General features: G+C 39.3%; 1 protein-coding gene across 1 annotated transcript; it reads left to right on the forward strand.

The window, feature by feature from the left end:
* Positions 1–434: 434 nt before the first annotated feature.
* kdm5ba (lysine demethylase 5Ba) lies at positions 435–17,708 on the forward strand (the record flags this gene model as incomplete). The annotated part of the gene is made up of 27 exons (XM_079218562.1): positions 435–587; positions 4,689–4,766; positions 4,974–5,096; positions 5,192–5,362; positions 6,040–6,165; positions 6,451–6,544; positions 6,671–6,774; positions 6,889–7,047; positions 7,187–7,306; positions 8,417–8,575; positions 9,023–9,204; positions 9,383–9,545; positions 9,887–10,006; positions 10,409–10,603; positions 10,985–11,166; positions 11,446–11,570; positions 11,742–11,892; positions 12,186–12,306; positions 12,552–12,907; positions 13,748–13,886; positions 14,002–14,181; positions 14,266–14,424; positions 15,209–15,628; positions 15,781–15,871; positions 15,973–16,151; positions 16,257–16,520; positions 16,626–17,708. The coding sequence occupies 27 exons, from the start codon at positions 435–437 to the stop codon at positions 16,761–16,763; spliced, it is 4,452 nt and encodes a 1,483-aa protein (XP_079074688.1). The 3' UTR covers positions 16,764–17,708.
* Positions 17,709–19,484: the final 1,776 nt, after the last annotated feature.

The following is a 19,484-nucleotide window of genomic DNA, read 5'->3' on the forward strand; positions in this document are numbered from 1 at the left end:
ACTAGTGTGTTTATGAAAGTATTAAAGTAGATTGAAATAACGTAGAAGGCGTTAACTCTACTCTAATAGTGTCCGACACGCATTTAACTCCTTCAAACACAACACAAATAAAATGTATCAATGACGTAAAATAAATTATACACACAATCAATCCTGGCATGGTAAATACAACGTGAAATTGTGCGGTCGCGTTCACATTCACAAACTGACTGTTTGTAAAATGATCGTAGGCTGTGAGTGTCTATGTTTTGAAGCGGAGGGACACGAGCTCTCGCTGTCACTTCGCGTCTCCAACTAGATAATTCGTCTTTGAGTTCAATGAGTGGAGAGTGGACATGAACTGAAAGACGAGGAATTCATTGCGACCACATATTCGGCTCGAGGAAGCCCTTTAAAAAAAACAATTCAGCTGGAGTCACAACGAAGATGCAACGATGACTCAACCGCAGCTGAATGAGTTCATTCCTCCTCCGGAGTGCCCTGTTTTTGAGCCCAGCTGGGAGGAATTTGCCGACCCTTTTGCCTACATCAACAAAATACGACCCATTGCAGAGAAAACTGGCATCTGCAAGGTCCGACCGCCGCCGGTGAGTATTTCTTTAATGTAATAGTTATTCGGGGCTGTTTTATTGTTGTGGCGTGGTGTGTTGGCCTCAGCTGCTGTTGTTAATTTAGCAGGCAAAGTTGTGTTTTTAGACAGCTTTCAACATGGCGGATTGCAGCTCCGAGTTGAATTGTCAGCTCGGCTGAGCCCGGAGTGTGTTGTGTTTGCAACAACGAAAGTGGAGCGCTGTCGGACGATGAAGACGGTGTCTTGATCAAGTTTTTAACGTCCAAACACACGGACGTGTATTTATTACAACAGCTATCTTTTAACAGGATAATTTAAACCCCAAAAAAAAATATTCGGACGTTGAAGTTGGCCTCTATGCAAATATGATGGAAAGTGTTTACGTTAGCGCAGAATGAAACGCTTCCTGGAAGGAAATCAGCTCACCGAGACTCTAACTAATATTTTGACCATTGCCTTTTAAACAGTTAGTTGAATGTGTAGCTCAACTTTCCCGACAGGATTTGAAGGATTTAGCCATTATGAGGTAACCAAGCTAACGTTAATCAGGCCCGTTTAAAGCTGCAGCTGTGCGGGATGTAACGTTAACGTTTCTAACGTTACGTACGTGCTCGGTGACCAACTGTTTATGGAGAGAATAGACGGGTTAACGGCTCAGTGGACACTGCGTTTCTCTTTTTATTAATCGGAGCTTTCACATGTTTGAAACTTACTTGAATTGGATTATTTAAATTTGTTGACGGCATTATTTTTTTTTTAGAGAACTTGCAGAATAACGTTATATCGTTGTTATTATAAAAGCAACTGCCGGACTTTTTTTTCTGATCGGAGGATTATTTTGGCCACAACGCACACCCCTGTCGCATGAGTCAAATATGACCAGGACAAAAAGTAGAGGAAGTACCGTTTGTAATATAGATTCTAAAATGGACACTTGACATTTATCTCACAATGATCGTGCTTATGTTGTGATGAGAGAGGGAAGATATTTATTCAAGGGTGTGTCCAATCTTCCACGCGAATTAGATAGAGGCCACATACTCTGGAATAGTAATTACTATTATTATTATTATTATTATTATTATTATGGGTGATTCTCCCATGTTGTAATAATAATATTATTACCTTGACTTTTTGGCAGTTACCAATGTTATCACTTTAAAAACATCGAGGTCAAGGATGCACCTTTTTTAAATGTAATATTTACCATAATATATAGACTCCTGGTTGAAATAAGGAAGTTTGTAAGCCTATTTACGGGCGAAACCGGACGGGTAGTGCTGCAATATAACCAAAGAATGGTGGGTGGGGGACTGCTTGCTCTTCCAAAAGAAACCTTCTTTTGAAGGCATGGTTGAAAGTGCACAGCTCATGTACATAAAAGAAGGCAGTGGCAAAGCAACAGCCTACTATACTCTAGCCTGAACAGCTTTTTAATTGTCACTGCATGTAATTTGTACTGGCATCTTTATGACAATGCTGAGGCCATTCTCTTATTTTCTACTAAAAACATATGGTAGGAAGTAGCATGTCTGAAACATTCAAATGCAGTGCCTGCTTGAGTGTATACTGGTAATTGATACATGTATCAAAAGGGGAAGAGAAAATAAAATCCCATTTATAAGTCAAACCCCACCATGTGTCACACACTGTGCACCATTGTCTGAAGCCCTGTGTCATGCACCAATATTTCTACTGGATATTTAGTCCAACATTTGGCTCCAGGGTGGTTTGTGGGCCAAACAAACCAGTAAACAATCTTAAATCCTTCAGCAATAGGAATCGGAGCTCATGAGAGTGGATTTCTACTGAAGCAAAATTGAAGTGCATCATCCTGGAGACTTCAGGTTCATACAGTGTACATGTTACGTGCTGTTGTTTTTTTTAGATGTAATGTTGTGTGGACCATTTTAATGTTTCACAGTGCTAATCCCACAGTAACATTGCATGCAGCAGGTGGTCTGTTATAATGAAAATGCTGACTATTGTAAAAATGAACTATGTGCTTCAGTACCCATTTAAGAAATATTGTGATAATTGGGTCATTAGCCTAGTTTCTAGGCTCAGCCGACGCAGGTCACATGATCTGTTCTTCACCACATCTCGAATGCCAATTTGGCACATTCACTTTTCAATGCAATAATGTAGTGTTAGTTGGAGTTTTTGAAAGCAAAAGTTGATATCTTCATTTGCTTATTATACACTTGTGATAACAAGTAGATGTGTGTTATTCTCCACAAATTACTATGTACTTAGAGTGTATGGAGAAATACTTCAATATGAAAAAAATCTAATATAAATTTAGAGCAAATGTTTCAACTTCAAATTTAAAAATCCAAGTTGTAGATCTAGGTGGAAGCTAGTTATGACTTTAGACTAGTTATCTAATTAGAAAACAATCTTTAGCTTGCCAACAAAGCTGCTAAAAGCCCATTCAGTTAATCTAATTTAGATTGGTATGTGGCCTGTTTTTTCTAAATGCCCAAACAGTGTTGAGCCCAGAATCTGAGCCATAAGGACAAAGTAACCATCCATTCAGTGCTGTTGCAGAGCAGGTGTGGCGTTGCACATTTTCAGATTTATGTAGAGTTTATAGATTTCTATGTTAATTTTTACACTAGACGCAGCTAGTCTGAAAACCTTTCTAACATACTATTTGAAGGGCAAACCTAAAACTGGATCTCTAGCATTCTGAAGTCTGTTCCATAAGTCTGTTCCACAGTTTCTGAAATTAATTACAATTAAGATGTTGAGAATCTTCGAAGAAATAAACTGGATTATTTCAACTCTACATGTTTAGAGTTTTGTCCATAATAAGAACATGTACTCTTTACCTACCAAAGTAACAATCAGTCCATCAAGACATATGACAGCATATCAATTTCATATCGGCCAGTGTAGCATGTTTTTATCACACTTAAGGAAACTATTTCACAAGTTGTTTGTCTCATTTATATTCTCACTGATTTAAACATATTTTTATTCTCTGGCTTTTAACTCACTGCGAGTTACCATTTTAGATTATTGTATTTTAAACATGTCTTTTGTGGGGGGTTTTTGTTTGCTATATTTTGATTGTGCAGCACTTTGGTCTTATGTTTATAAATGCTTTTATAAAACGTAAAAAAGAGAATATCTTGCTGACTCTTGAGCCATCACTGACAGCATGTTTTCGAGTATTGCAGGAAGTTGTGTGGTCTAGTGTGAGTAGGTGTGCAAGTGCATTAATACCAGACATGTCAGTGTTTAGTCTTTCAGTAAGACAGATGGGGTTGTTATGTTGGTGTAGTTAAACATTGCGACAGGCAGCATTGTGAAATGTTTGTATATTTATTTGTGGGATAATTATGTTATTTGATAAATAAGACAAACATTTTCGGACTTATTTTATTTGTTAGTTTTATATTATCGCTAATAATGCAGCTGTATAAAAATCACTGAAATCTTTTTTATCACATAGTTCTGTGCATACAAAACCAAACAAATCAACATTTAATCAACCATTATTAGATGCATGTTTGCACACACACACGCTATGACTTCCTGTAATCCTATTAATGGTTACTAGAATAATAGCAGTCTCTTGGAAGTGCAGACTGGGTCTGTATTCAGGATTAGTTTTAGATTTTTATTCCATATTGACTTCAGGCATTATGGGAACGAGGATCAGAAGATAGATGTTTAAATATCACACTTACGTGAAAAGTAAATAGTCAAAAGCTCTTTTCTCCTCAAATTTGTATTTTGGTGAAGAACACTGTGAAATCATACTCCAACCTGTATTTAAAAAAGTAAAGTCTGGTACTCTGGATAGTTCACTTGTTTAAGTGCTGCGAGCCACAGACGGGCCGAGGGGGCCAGAAACACATTTTGGGTTTTGGGGTTTTCATGGAATTTATTCAGAAAAACAAAAAACGACAGTAATGCCGGCGTGATCCCTGAAGGAGGCTTGTTTTGAGTAGCTTGACTTACACTGCTCTTTCACTTCGGGCCTTGTTGAGTATGCTGTACTTTTACTGACAAACACATTTGTGATTCAATTACTTTCATTTCAGTGTAACCATCAAATATTTGGTGTCATTTTGCTTCATAAAATGTTTGTTTTTTATTCTCTCAGGAATGGCAGCCACCATTTGCCTGTGATGTTGACAGACTGAAATTCACACCAAGGATACAAAGACTTAATGAGTTAGAGGTACATGTATTATGTTTAAGACACGTAAAATGCAGTACATGTAAATGGTTGGTAAATAACTCTATTGATTATTTTATTCTTGCACTTTAAATCTGACGTTATTGCTGACATGTTCCTGCCTTTGTATTGCTTGGGAGAAATTGACAGCTTCAAAACATCTGATAAATCCTTGTTAAACTGTTAACTTTTGTTTCTCTGTGCTTTTAGGCTCAGACCAGAGTCAAGTTGAACTTCCTGGATCGAATAGCAAAATTCTGGGAGTTTCAAGGATGCACTCTGAAAATCCCTCATGTGGAAAGAAAGATTTTGGATCTTTACCAGCTGAATAAAGTGCGTGCAAATCCTTGTTGGTGTTTAAAATCAGGACAAATTCATCTTAATAAAGATAACATACAGACTAAATGCATACTTTTTCTCTTTTCAAGCTGGTGAATGAAGAGGGAGGCTTTGATGCCGTCTGCAGAGAGCGGCGCTGGACTAAGATATCCGTCAAGATGGGCTTTGCTCCAGGCAAGGCTATTGGCTCTCATCTGCGGGCACACTATGAGAGAATCCTCTACCCATACAACCTGTTCCAGCACGGAGGGAATCAGCCTGTACGTCGCTTATGTTTTCTTTTACCAGTAGACCAGCAGTAGCTAGAATTGTTAAACAAGTTGCTTGAAATTGAGTAGATGTATATCGGAAATATTCATTGTCAAGTTACGTGCCTTTTTTCAAGCTACACTGCAATGATTATAAACCACAAGTAGTGACTACCAGCTCAATACTCACAGTATTATTATAGTTGACAACATTATAATTTGGTCTTCATTTTGATTTAGTTAAAGGGCGCTTTGACCGAGTCTTAGTTCGGTCCTGAGAATAGAAACTATGGTCGTAAAACAGTACCAGGTATTGAGTATGATGCTGTCAGTGTCATAAAACTAGAACTCACGAGCGCAAATCCAATGGCACTATTTTGAAATGTAAGGATCACACTACTGAGAAACATTACGATTTGTCTCTAGCTCAATCCCTTCATGAGAACGTTTCTTTTGTTTGGCGTCTTTTAAAGAGGTATAATGAAGGGACTTGAAGGAGATTGTATTGAAATGTTGATATTATATAGTTAAGAGTGTCTGTCTGATTTTGTTCCTTTGGCTTAAATGTAGGTTGAAAAAAAAAAAAGGGGGCGTTGTAGGTTTTTGTTGCACTTAGTTTTTACTCCGGGTAGTTCAGTGTTTTGTGTGTTTTTTAAAACAAATTCACATTCCCCAACTTGTTTTTGCAGAGAGCCACCTTGACCAATGACACTAAAGATAAAGAGTACACCCCTCACGACCTGCCGCAGCGGCAGTCTGTCCAGCCTCAGGAGACCTGCAGCATTGCTCGCCGTGCGAAACGCATGAGATCTGAAGTGAGTCCAATCTTTTTCTCTCTCTCTCTCTGACTGACATTGTCACTTGTGACATTCATTATGTGTACGATATGTGTGTTCATAAGTATGGATGTTTTAAGTAAAAGTACCAATCTAAAAGTACCAATCTATATTTTTTTTCTACCAATCTATATTTTGACTGTGGCTATATTTCACTTTGATATTGAAGCTACATGTTTTTCATAGGAGTTGTCACGAGTAATCTTCATATCTTATAGCCTGTTGTTCTCTGTTTCTCACGGACTCTCACTGTGACTTCAACAGAGAGGATGTTTTAAAACCGAACCAGGGGAAGTTTGCGAGAATCGTCCCAATCTCAGGAGGAGGATGGGAACGTATGCTGGCAAACAAGAACCCGGTAAGGAGAAAGCAAGCAGTGCTGCTTGGTTTATACAGGGGGGAAAAGGGGATTGTGTCAGATGTGATCGGCGGCATTATTAGAGATTCTTAAAGCTTCCATTGAGCCTTCCTCTGTGTCTTTCAGTGAGACTGCCGGTTAACGAGGTGAAACGGGAGCCCATTAAACACGAGTATCCATCAGATTATGAAGAAGAAACCGTATTGGATAAGAGACCTCCCTCGAGTAAAGTAAGTATATTGTTTTGTATTGAAATGTTAGCTTACAACACTTTAATACACACCAGTAAAAAACATGTATCCATGCTGTAGTCTTGTACCGTGTTGTATATTATGTCTCCTCAGATAGACCAGTACATGTGCCTTGTTTGTGGCAAAGGGACTGCTGAGGACCGCCTGCTGTTGTGTGACGGCTGTGATGACAGCTATCACATCTTTTGTCTGATGCCTCCCCTCCACGACGTTCCCAAAGGCGACTGGAGATGTCCCAAGTGCCTGGCTCAGGTGAGCAAACCCTCTGGCAGCTAAATCCCGGCAGAGAAGCTCATAATTGGGAACAAGAGAAAAATCATCTGCCTGATATTTACAAATATAATAAAACGCCTAACTTTTTCAACTTTTTTCCCCTTTTTTTATTTTACAGGAATGTGGCAAACCTCCTGTTGCATTTGGCTTTGAGCAGGCCAGCAGAAGCTACACCCTCCAGGCTTTTGGAGACATGGCCGATTCCTTCAAGTCAGATTATTTCAACATGCCAGTTCATGTGAGTTTGCATCACTTGTTCATTGATAATCAAGTGGTTTCCATTCTACTCAAGACAGCCTCAGACCACAGGAGTTTTGGGTTGTTTTATCTCTGATTCACCTCATTGAGAAATCTGGTCTTGAACCATGGTCGATACCGATGTTCTGCCCAGATTATTAGTAATGTGAGGGGTTTACAGATTCAGTCTTTAAACTCTTCGTAGCCCTCTTTAATTTCAAACATGTGGGACCACAGTAGCCATTAGAGAAAGAAGACGGAGCAGCTGACGGTGTTACATTAATTGATTCAACTTGGACGTTACTGGAAATTATATAAAGATATGCAAACCTTTGATCTAAAACCTTAAACAAATAAATGGGAAAACTATATGTGGTTATGGGTTGTAAAGGGGGAAATTAATATAATAGTTTACATCCACAACCTTCTAAGATTTTTTTTTTTCTTTCTTCCCCCATCTAAAAACATGCAAAATGATCAGCTGTGTTTATAAGAATTATAGCATATTTTGAACCAGATTTGAAAGTAATGACTTGTGCTACTTGTTCTATACATGTTTGGCTCAGTGGAAACAAAAGTTGTGCTGACATGATTACAACCACCAAACCCCTGGTACAGATTAGCAAACATTCCAATAATTTCAAATTAAGCAATTTTTTCTGAGACTTTTCTTTAAATCCTGAACTCTGTTACTTCTGTTTTATTACTTTGGCCTGGAACAAAGGAATGCTTTGATAACACATTTCCAGAGAGAGTCCTTTTTGTCTTATCAGATGCTGTTCCCACTCTCGCACTCAAAACATCCTGTGAACATACTTTTACTGAACAAAGAGAGTGGAAGAGGTTGGAGGTCTGGTTTAGGGGGGAGCAGCAGGAAGTAGACGACCTAATGAGCAACTAGTTTAAGTCGTAAATTGTTGTCTAGCTGAATTACTGAAAAAGATAATGTTGTTGTCATTGATCCCAGCAGATATATATTCTGACGTGTGCAGTGAAAACACTAAAACACTCTTCTTAATCTGTTTGAACTCGTGATCAAACTAGCTTCAGTTTCTAGACTAGTGTGAATATGGCACTCAATCACACCATGTCATCTCTTTTTGTGCTTTAGATGGTTCCCACTGAGCTCGTGGAGAAGGAGTTCTGGCGTCTCGTCAGCACCATTGAGGAGGATGTCACTGTGGAGTACGGAGCAGACATCGCCTCCAAGGAGTTTGGGAGTGGTTTCCCTTTGAGTAACAGCCATTTTGAAGTAACTCCTGAGGATGAGGTACAATCTGTCTGCTGTTTTGAGGATGGTGTTTTATTTTTGTCTAACACACATATAAGAGAACTATATGTATTTAGGGATTGTAAAGGGGGAAATGTATATCACAGTTTACCTCTGCAACCTTCAAAGATTGATATGCAAATTGATTACCTGGGTTTATATGAATTATAGCACCAAACAGTGTATGACAACAACCTGGCCCCCAATACTTCACAAACATTTTTCATCAAAGGAAAAGTAACATAAAAATACTACAAATGATGTTGTTTTTAAAACAACCATAGTATTTTCCTAATTCTATTACATAGTAATGCAATGTAGGTTTTTGACTGGCACTGAAATAATGTGATAATCAGTTTTCCCTGTGATGACTACTGTAACGCCTGCTGAACTAGGCTTTATTTCAGTAAGAAGTCAAGTGCATTGAGACCTGTGTCTGACCTGCAGCATTACCTGAGCAGCGGCTGGAACCTGAACAACATGCCGGTGCTGGACTCCTCTGTGCTGACTCACATTACAGCCGACATCTGTGGGATGAAGTTACCCTGGCTGTATGTGGGGATGTGCTTCTCCTCCTTCTGCTGGCATATTGAGGACCACTGGAGCTACTCCATAAACTATCTTCACTGGTAGAGTGCACTCTCTAAACTCTATTGTGTATCTGTTATAGTGATTTTAATGCAGACATTTGACACTTACACAACAAGCAATATATCTTTCACAAGACATACATTTTTGTAGATCTGATTTAATTCTTCAAATAAATTGTTAAGTGTTTTTCACTGATAGTTTTGACTATGTTTGCAGGGGGGAGCCAAAGACGTGGTATGGGGCTCCTGGTTATGCCGCAGAGCAACTCGAGTCGGTCATGAAGAACCTGGCACCTGAGCTGTTTGAGTCCCAGCAAGACCTCCTTCACCAGCTGGTCACCATCATGAATCCCAACACGCTGATGAACAACGGCGTCCCGGTAACCTGCTCTGAATGTTACTCATTTATTAATCATCACATTTAAATGTCTGAAATAAAGCGAGATCTTTATACACCAGGTGTGGTAATGAAGTTCCTTACTTTTAAATATTACAGTTACACAAAAAGTAATGTAATATAAATCAAATTAGATAAAGAAAATGTCAACATGTTGCAGTGTCTTACCACTTTTGGGGAAAATATCTTTTGATAGCCGGATATAAACCAAGACATCAGAACTTTGCTTGGTTCAACATTGTCAGTCTCAGTATCATCCTTATAACAAATGGTGACACTTATATCTTCTCATTTCTTAATTTGTATTTTCTTACTGATTACTAGATCTATCGCACCAACCAATGTGCGGGGGAGTTTGTCATCACTTTCCCCAGAGCCTACCACAGTGGGTTCAACCAGGGCTTCAACTTTGCTGAAGCTGTCAACTTTTGCACCATGGACTGGGTAAGAACATTTGTTGTCACAACACCAGATAATTTCAAACTTGTCTTGCTGTAAAGACTTATTGTTCATGCAGTAGGAGTTTTGTTTATTAGACTTTACTGATGAATATGTTTTGCTCCAGCAGAGATATTTAATAAATGGTGGAAAACAAAAGTGGTGAAAAATGGTCTAATAATGGATTAGAATTTGTATAGCATCTTTCATGCCGACTTGCAGCCAAAAACAGTTTACAAAACAGGATTAAAAAACATTTTATTGGCCCTTAATACAGATTATAAAGTATACAAAAAATAGATATTGAGGTACAGAAGCATGTTGTTGATATTATTCATTTTTCGACTTTAATAGTTCCGGTTAGCCCATCGCTCCTAAACTCAAACCCGTCTATATATTTTCTGACAGATGCCCATCGGCCGTAAATGTGTGGCACACTATCGCCAGCTGAGCAGGTACTGTGTCTTCTCACACGACGAGATGGTTTGTAACATGGCCTACAAAGCAGACGCGATGGATGTAAACCTGGCGTACAGAGTGCAGAAGGAGATGACTGTCATGGTCCAAGAAGAAGAGCAACTGAGAGAGAAGATTAATAAATTGGTGAGGAGGTCTTCTCTTAAGGATCTTTTGCATCTGTTTTTGTTCAATTATGGCAGGAGGCAGGTTTAATATTTCAGCACACATGATTGACATCCAGGAGGTAAAGTGAGTTAACAGGACACAATTACTTTATTTTCTCAATGGTCTAAAATATGTAACGAAAGAAATATGAAGAATTGCAAATTGTTAGAATTAAACATCTTAATCCCATTCATCTTTCAGTTTGTAGTATTGGCTCCTGTGGGGCAGTTATAGCAAAGTGGAAGAATACATTAGAGAGAACTTTAAGACTATTGTTTATCTGTTTAGGTCTCTCGCTTAGTTCTTCTGTCTTCTCTCCAGCTCAAATTACAGATTTTTGTGTGCGTGTGTTTTCCCCAGGGTGTGGTGCAATCTCGACAGGTTGATTATGAAGTGCTCCCTGATGAGGAGAGGCAGTGCAGCAAGTGTCGAACCACCTGCTACCTGTCAGGCATCACCTGTGCCTGCAGTCCTGGCAAGATGGTGTGTCTGTACCACACCCGGGACCTCTGCTCCTGTCCTCTTAGCAACCGTACACTCCAGTGAGTCTTCAGTAACCACAACAACTGATCATACTTGCTCTCTTCTGAATTTTAATTGTGCTTTGATTTTTAGTACTATTATGAATTATCCAAATTAAAACATTTTCCTCATTAGATTATTTTAAAACATCATAATCCTGATAGCTCTCACAATATACAATTTGTGTTTTCTAATTGTTATTTGGCAGTAGGTAGAAGACATATTTATTTTTATTGGAACTTGACAAATTATCATTCATCGTTGTATATTCATTGCCTCGTTTTTGTCTTTCCCTGCAGTTACAAGTTTACACTGACGGAGTTGTATCCGATGATGGAGTCGGTGAAGCTGCGTGCAGAGTCCTATAAAGAATGGCTCTGTAGTGTGCAGGACATCCTGGAGAACAAAGGAAACAAGAAAAGAGGTTAGTCAATGGGGGAAAAAGCAAAATACTACAAAACACAATAATCCAAAAATATTTCCTTCTAATTTTAAGGAATACACTCATTGCTACTTTGTCATCCAGCCACACTGTATTTTATTACTTAACCTCATAGTTGATACTTTCTAAAAGTTTGTACCACTTTCTTGTCAGGTTTGGAAGAGCTTCACAGCCTGGTGGAGCAGTCAGAAACAAAGGCGTTCCCACAAATCAGCCTCCTGGATCAGCTACGCACAGTCGCATCAGAGGCTGATAAAGTTGCTGTGATGGCCCAACAGCTTCTCAATGGAAAGAGGCAGACGAGGTACGACTTTAAGAGATTTTCACACCTGGCTTTGTTTATTTGTATTGTATTGGAAATGACGGTTTTCCACTGATTGAAACAATTCTGGTGTGAGATTGACTCTAGTTATCTTTTCTTTTTGTTACTGTTGTTTATTAATGTCCATTGGATCATTATTAGAGGTATTAGGGCTCATTTTACTGTCATTGTAGTTCAGAGACTACATAACTTTTTTTTTTATTTGAGCAGTTTCAGACAATTCTGTCATTTGATATTTATAGATCTGCTGTTTCTTTTCTATATTTGTATATCAGGTATCGTTCTGGAGGAGGAAAGTCTCAAAACCAGAACGAGTTGACTGTTGAAGAGCTGAGGTCTTTTGTCCGACAGTTTGACAACCTGCCGTGCAACATCCGACAGGCTCCTTTACTAAAGGTTAGATAGTTTGTAATAGAAACATGAACTTCTTTATATGATGACATGAATCTTAAATATTATTCAAGTTATATTGGCACAAATTTAAAGCTTTTCACTTAAAAAAAATTCTGTTTCATCACACTTTAACATTGCAGTATAATAATGTCTGAACATAATGAGTGCATTTGGCTTCATTTTAGAATGTAGTCTTGTCTGAGTAGTCAAATATCCGTCCCTAAATGCCTGTTGAATGTGACCCCTAGGACCTGTTGACCCGGGTGGATGACTTCCAGCAGCGCAGTGAGCGTCTCCTCTCTGATGAGTCCCCCAGCCCGCTGGAGCTGCAGGTCCTGCTGGACGAGAGCCTGGGCCTGGACGTGGAGCTGCCCCAGCTGCCTCTGCTGCGGGAGAGACTGGAGCAGGCCCGCTGGCTGGAGGCCGTGCAGCAAGCCAGCAGCCGGCCAGAAAGCCTCTGCCTGGACACCATGAGGAGGTTGATAGACCAGGGCGTGGGTTTGGCCCCTCACAGCTCTGTGGAAAGAGCCATGGCTCGTCTGCAGGAGCTGCTGACTGTGTCGGAGCAGTGGGAGGAGCGGGTGCTCACCCTTATGGAAGCCAGGTGAGGATGGAGAGCAGCAATGGGCCTTAGTTCGTATGTCCATCTTATGTGTCTCCATGTCTATCTTTTTCTTGCCCTCCCTGCCTGTGGTTTAGGTGAAGGAAAAAAAAAGAAAGAAAGGATAAAGTACTTAGTAATTTGATAAAAGTATGATCCATGTACCAGATTCAAAATACTATTATTTTTTCTCATCGCTGTTAAAAATATGATTCATAAAAAGAAAATATTCAAGTGGTCAAGGCAGAAAATGTTTTAGCATGAGATATCAATTTGACCATGAAAAACATAATAAACTACAACAATGACTGTTCATTACACACAAACAGACTACACACTCTTCTACAAGCTGTTCCGAATCAAATTCAGGAACAACTTAGTTTGGTTCCAGTTGTGAACTTGCATACTAAAACTTTATTAAAATATTGTAAAGTCTGTATTACTAAACAGTGAATTCATACTTTGTTTTCTAAATGTAGTTTTCTTAAAAAGTGGTGTCATAGAAAACGTGAAATCAGCTTTAACTGTAGACTGGTGCCGAGTGAAATGTGCCAAGTCTGCAGAGCTGGATCATGTTGGATAAAGAGGATGATGGTGTTGTGACAGTGTTTAACCCTCTGATGGCTCCACAGAGACGACACACTGTAAAGCACCAGACTCTGCCATAGCAAGCACCTCATATGATCTGATGTTTATATACATCTATCAAAACTGCAGTCCTATTTTGGAAGGATTAAAAACCGAAACGCAAGAGATAAAAGATAAAGTGACACTCCCGCATTAGACATTGTATAAAACATGAACATGTAAACTATATTTACTAAAGCTCATGTCTTTTCACAGGCCGTATCGCAACATGGAATCACTCGATGCCGCTCTACAAGAAGTAGAAAACATCCCAGCCTATCTGCCCAACTGTCTGCAGCTGAAGGACGTCGTCACCAAGGCCAAGAAATGGCTCCATGAAGCCGAAGCACTTCAGGTGAAATATACTTCCACTTAAACCATGCTTTATGTTCTCAGCTCTTAACACTTGGCCTGAGATGGGCAGAGATGGTTGAGTTTGGATTATAAATCTGGTGTGTGCATGTTTGCAGCTCGGGGGACGTATTCCTGTGCTGGACAGCCTCTCTGAGCTGCTCCTCAGAGCAGAGGGAATCCCAGTGATGCTCGAACCGCTAAGTCGGCTAGAGGTCCTCGTCAGTGACATTCAGACCTGGAAGGAGAGCGCAGCAAAGACATTCCTACTGAAAAACTCTCCTTTCTCTCTGCTTGAGGTAAGCAGGTGTTCTTAAGTATTCATTTCAAAGCTATACGACGGGACCAATAAATCATGTTTTTGTTATTATTTATGTTCTCAGGTTCTTTGTCCAAGATGTGATGTAGGCACCGGGCATCAGAAGTCGAGATCTAAAAAAGCAAAAGAAGCAACACAGATCAGTAAAAAATCTCCAACAAAACTGGAGTCTCTGTGTGACGTGGAGAGAGCTCTGTCTGAGAGCAAGGACTCTGCCTCTGCTGTGAGTGAAATGCAGTATTTTATCTTTCTCAGTTACAGTAGAAGTCAGGTTTGGTAGGAAAAGTTAAATTGTTATCATTAACAACGTTCCTTATTATTGCAACTAGCAGCATGTTTCATCTTGTTTAAAATGTATAAAAAAGTAACAGTTACCTTTTTATACATTTTCAAGAAACTCTACTGTCCTAAAATGCACTGCAACCACAAATAAAATGGGACCCATTTTTAATATTTACAGTTAAAACTGTGAAATGGTCTCTATATTGTATTGGTGTGACACCAGAAATGTAAAGAAATCCTGAACATTTTTTGAATACGGGTTGTGTGTCTTGAAGAACCAACCACCCACCCACCCCCCCCCCCTATAAAAAAAAAAAGGAGGTGAAAACCTCACTTTTTACAATATGGGACCTTTTGGATAGTCAAGCTCAAAAACCACCAAAAGAAATACTATATTATTTAATTAATTCAAAAGGGCATATTACAACGCAATGTTCACTTCAGGGAGCTTTCAGCCGTAAACGCTGTGACGCATACTTTACATAGAGAAACGCATATACCCCTGTATTGCTCAGACAATGAAATCCCTGGTCTATTATGGTCGCCAGAAAGCAACAAAAGACAGAGAAACTGTATTGATTTATTATCAATCATGAACACTATTTCAACCTTAACAGCCCTAATTAAAATAGTGGGGATGAGCTTAATCTGGCCTCAATTTTCAGACTGAGAATGAGATTATTCTTTAATTTGTATTTATTAAATTACATTTTCCTCTTTCCCAGATGGCAACTCTCGCAGAGGTCCGCCAGAGGGAGATGGATATCTTGTTGGCTCTGCGTGCTTCAAACGAGTCCAAGCTTGTTCCTGCTGAAAACTGTTCTGCACTTGGTGTTTGCGTTTGCCAAAAGGCCCCTTCAGGTGCCATGATGCAGTGTGAACTCTGCCGAGAAGTTTTCCACTGCGGTTGTGTTACAACACCGGTAAACCTCGAGTGCGGCCAAGCCTGGCTATGCCCACTTTGCCAACGGTCGAGGAAACCCCCTCTGGACAAGGTCCTGCCTCTGTTGGCTTCACTGCAGAGGATTCGCGTGCGGCTGCCAGAAGGGGACGCCCTGCGCTTCCTCATCGAAAGGACGGTGCGATGGCAGCACCGAGTTCAGCAGGCATGCACAGAGGGGGTGCTGAAGAAAGTGTCAAAGATGGTCAGTGGAAACACATTTTATAACTCTCTTACATACAGTTGAATAGACAAGTCTCTTAATGTTATAATTCTGTTTGCTTTAAGAGTGACATTGATGTTGGAGACTCACTGATCCCTGTCAAGCATACTTAAGTTGATTGTTTATCGTTTCAGGGGAGAGTTGGACCTAGAATGTCTTCACATCTGACTCAGGAAACAAACGGTTCATCTTTCCATACAAAGCACCAGTCTGTTCCACTCCAGGGTCAGTGTAAAAGCTTTAAGCACTCTACATCGACGCATACTTTGCATTTTTCCTTTTTTATCTCGCCTCCGAACTGTCCGCTCTCAACATATTTGTCACAGGACTCGGCCCTGAGCTGGAGGAGCTGATGGTGGAGGGATTCCTACTGCAGGTCACTCTGCCTGAAACTGAGCAGCTGTACAGATACCTGTTGTACAAACTGCTCTCACAAGGCGCTCCTTGTGGGAACAACACGGAACAGGACCAACAGTCAGAGAGAGAGAGCCCCCACCACAACAAGGTAATGAGGACCACACGTTGCTTGTGGATCATAGTCTCAGTCCCACGTATTATGACGTATCATTAATTATGATGTGTGTATTATAATATTTATGCCTTAACTCAGAATGGAGTTTCCGGTCTCAAAAAGGAGTCTCTGAACGGTCCGAGCAAAAGGACCAAGCGGCGTAAGGAAAGCACTGAGTCACAGCAAAGCGAGAAGGCCAAGAAGATCCCCAAGAAGAAGTCTAAGAAGAGCAAAGAGAAGTGCGAAGACACCGAGTGGGCGTGTTCTCCTACACACCCAGGGTCTGACCCCACTGCCTCAGACTCGGAGGAGGACTACTCGCTGTGTGCTGCACCATGGTGCAGAGAGCCAGAGGGTGACGAGGTTTGTTTTAAACCAGACGACTTAACGTCCTACGTGCAGGAGATTTAACTGATTTTATATATTTTTATTTTGTTAACATTTTTCCCCCATCTTACTGCTTCTCAGGTGAACTGGGTCCAATGTGACGGCAGCTGCAATCAGTGGTTCCACCAGGTCTGCGTAGGACTTTCTGCTGAGCGAGCAGAGAAGGACGACTATATTTGCATAAGCTGCACACAGCCAGACTATGACCGAGGAGAATGAAGACCAAAAATCGACTTTGATGGATCAGCGTTTTTTGTTGCGAACCCCAGCACTTAAGTGCACACCTGAACTCTGTGTGCTCCTGTGGCTTCTCCCCCTTTACCTTCTGGCTTGCCGTAGTGAAAATGGTGCTTTTCACTGTTTTCACCAGAGTTACAAAAGACTTCTGTCACTGTTTTGGTCACGTGGCTGGTTTTTCAACCCATCAACTAATCCTTTCTGAAACTTTCCAAGACTTGATGCAGATGTACAAAATATTTCAACAGCGCAGGGATTTTTCAACCAAAAAAAAAGTCAATTTGACATCACATTTTAGAACTGCTTTTCTTTTTCTTTTCTTTTTTACATACATCTGAACAATGTGAAACAAATCTTTTTCTTGTAGAGTAAATATTATTTATCTAAGCAATAACTGAACTGATTAATTGAGGTTCAGTTTTCACCTGAGCTATATTTGTGCTTATAAACTCTTTGATGCAAAAACCCTGAAGAATTTGCATTTTAATCCTTATTATTGCACAATTCAATTTAATATTTGTGAACAGAATTTCAATTAGAAACAAGAGAGTAAGGACTGTATGTCTGAGCTATTTGAGCCAATATGTGCAAAATGTTGCATCCGTATCATATAACAAATCCCTGACTATGATACAAAGTCTGGTTCCTTTTGCGCTGTCAGCAGAGGAAATAAACAGTCTTGCTTAGGACTTAATTATATTCACAAAATAAGAATGAACTGTCCAACATCAAAGGAATGTACATTTTGTTTTAGGGTGGATTTTCCATTTATGGTTTAGATTAAAATATTGTGTTGGACTTGGATTTAACACAGAGTGTGTGATTTATTTGCCACGGGTATATTACCTTTTTCTGCTCCTTTTGGGTAAATAATATAATTCATATGTTGCAGTTTGCATTATAAAATAAAAAAAGTTTGTTCCCATATGCCTGATTTTTTTATTTTTTTATTTTGAAAAATGTAAATTTGAAAGCGCCAAGGCGGCCAGATTACTTTGAGGCCAGATTTAGAATTTGTTATTTTACCTCTAGTACTGGAAACAAAGATTTAAAACCCTATTCTACGCAAATCAAAACCCATGAGCCGATGTATTAGTGTGTGGCTCTCACCTGATTGGCCCACGGCCCTACATGGTCTTAGTGTTACAATTAGCATTGCAGCTATTTGTATTATTTGTCTTTGTGGCAGTGTGTTTTCTCTCTCTCGCTCTGCTTGTCTCCAGTCAGAACGGCGGCTTGGTCACGTGACGTCACGTCGCTCTGACGTGCTCATCTGAAAAAGATTACTTTGAGGCCAGATTTAGAGTCTACGCCGTTTATTCCGTCTTCTAGTATAACTTATTCAAGCAACTAATAACAACATGAACTAACGAAACAAAAGATAAATATAAACTTGTACATGTATATTTCTGTCTAGTGGTGGCATAGCGGTATGGCACAGCGGAGGCCCGGGTTTCGAAACCAGGCCTGTACACACATAAGCACGGTGTCTGTGCACTTGCCAGTGTTAGTATTTTATTTTTGTGTGTGTGTGTGTGTATGTGTGTGTGTGTATATATATATATATATATATATATATATATATATAATCTCTTTTCATAATACTTTACTTACTGTGCTTCATAAACTAAACTCTCTAAACTAAAATTGTCAACTCAGGGTTCAGGGTATGTCGTGCATAATTAGGTAACAATCAAAAAAAGAATACAAAAATGTATATATATTTTTTAAGAATCTTTTTAAGAATATACATATATAATTTACTTATTTATTTGACACAAATATAACAAGTAAATACAAGTGTTATTGTTCGGTGCTTTCCCATCAGTAATACTGAACATATTCAGAAAGATTAAGAACTAAAGCATCACAATATGTAATAATAATCAAAATAAACACAAGCATGTACATGTTATAAAGCATATTCAGTCCATTCAGACCGTGTTTTTCGGTTCAGAAATTGAAAAATGACCTACTTTCACCTGAATCTTGCTCGCACCATAACAAACTTGGCATATAACTGACCGGCTTCTTCCGCATGTGTCATCTGACGTGCTTTCAGACGAGTCTGAGGACCAATGAGATCGCAGGACCTTGAAAGTATCATGGGACATTAAATGCAATGTCAGATGTTCTTTTACTGTTTTCTGTCAATAAAAGAACCTTTTGTAGTCTTTGTTAATGAGATACATACAGCCAGTGAGGCCTGAGGACTGAAGCTGAGAGCCGCTGCAGATCACAAGACCGCCATCTACTGGCAGGGAAGGAAACTACCATTTATCAGCCACACAAAACACATTGAGGTACTTTTATCGTAAAGGCGTTAATCTATTGGTAATAAATACAGAGATACGAGTCTGCCGCAGCTGAAGGGTCCGTGTCTTTATGAGGAGACGCAGAGTAAAGGTGTTTATCCTTTCACCAGTCGATGGCAGTATACGTGTATTTAACCCATACATTTAGTTATATTTACCTGTGTCTTTGATCTAGGTTATTGATACAGACATATTTAATGTTGTTGATTTTCGCTGATATGTAATGTTCATGGTTAATTTGCAACTTAATTATATAGGTAATCATGTATTTACTTGTTATATTTGTGTCAAATAAATAAGTAAATAAAATATATATATATATATATATATATATATATATATATATATATATATATATATATATATATATATATATATATATATTCGT

The sequence above is a fragment of the Taurulus bubalis genome (genome assembly GCF_910589615.1).
Source record: "Taurulus bubalis genome assembly, chromosome: 5".
Classification (NCBI taxonomy): Eukaryota; Metazoa; Chordata; class Actinopteri; order Perciformes; family Cottidae; genus Taurulus; species Taurulus bubalis.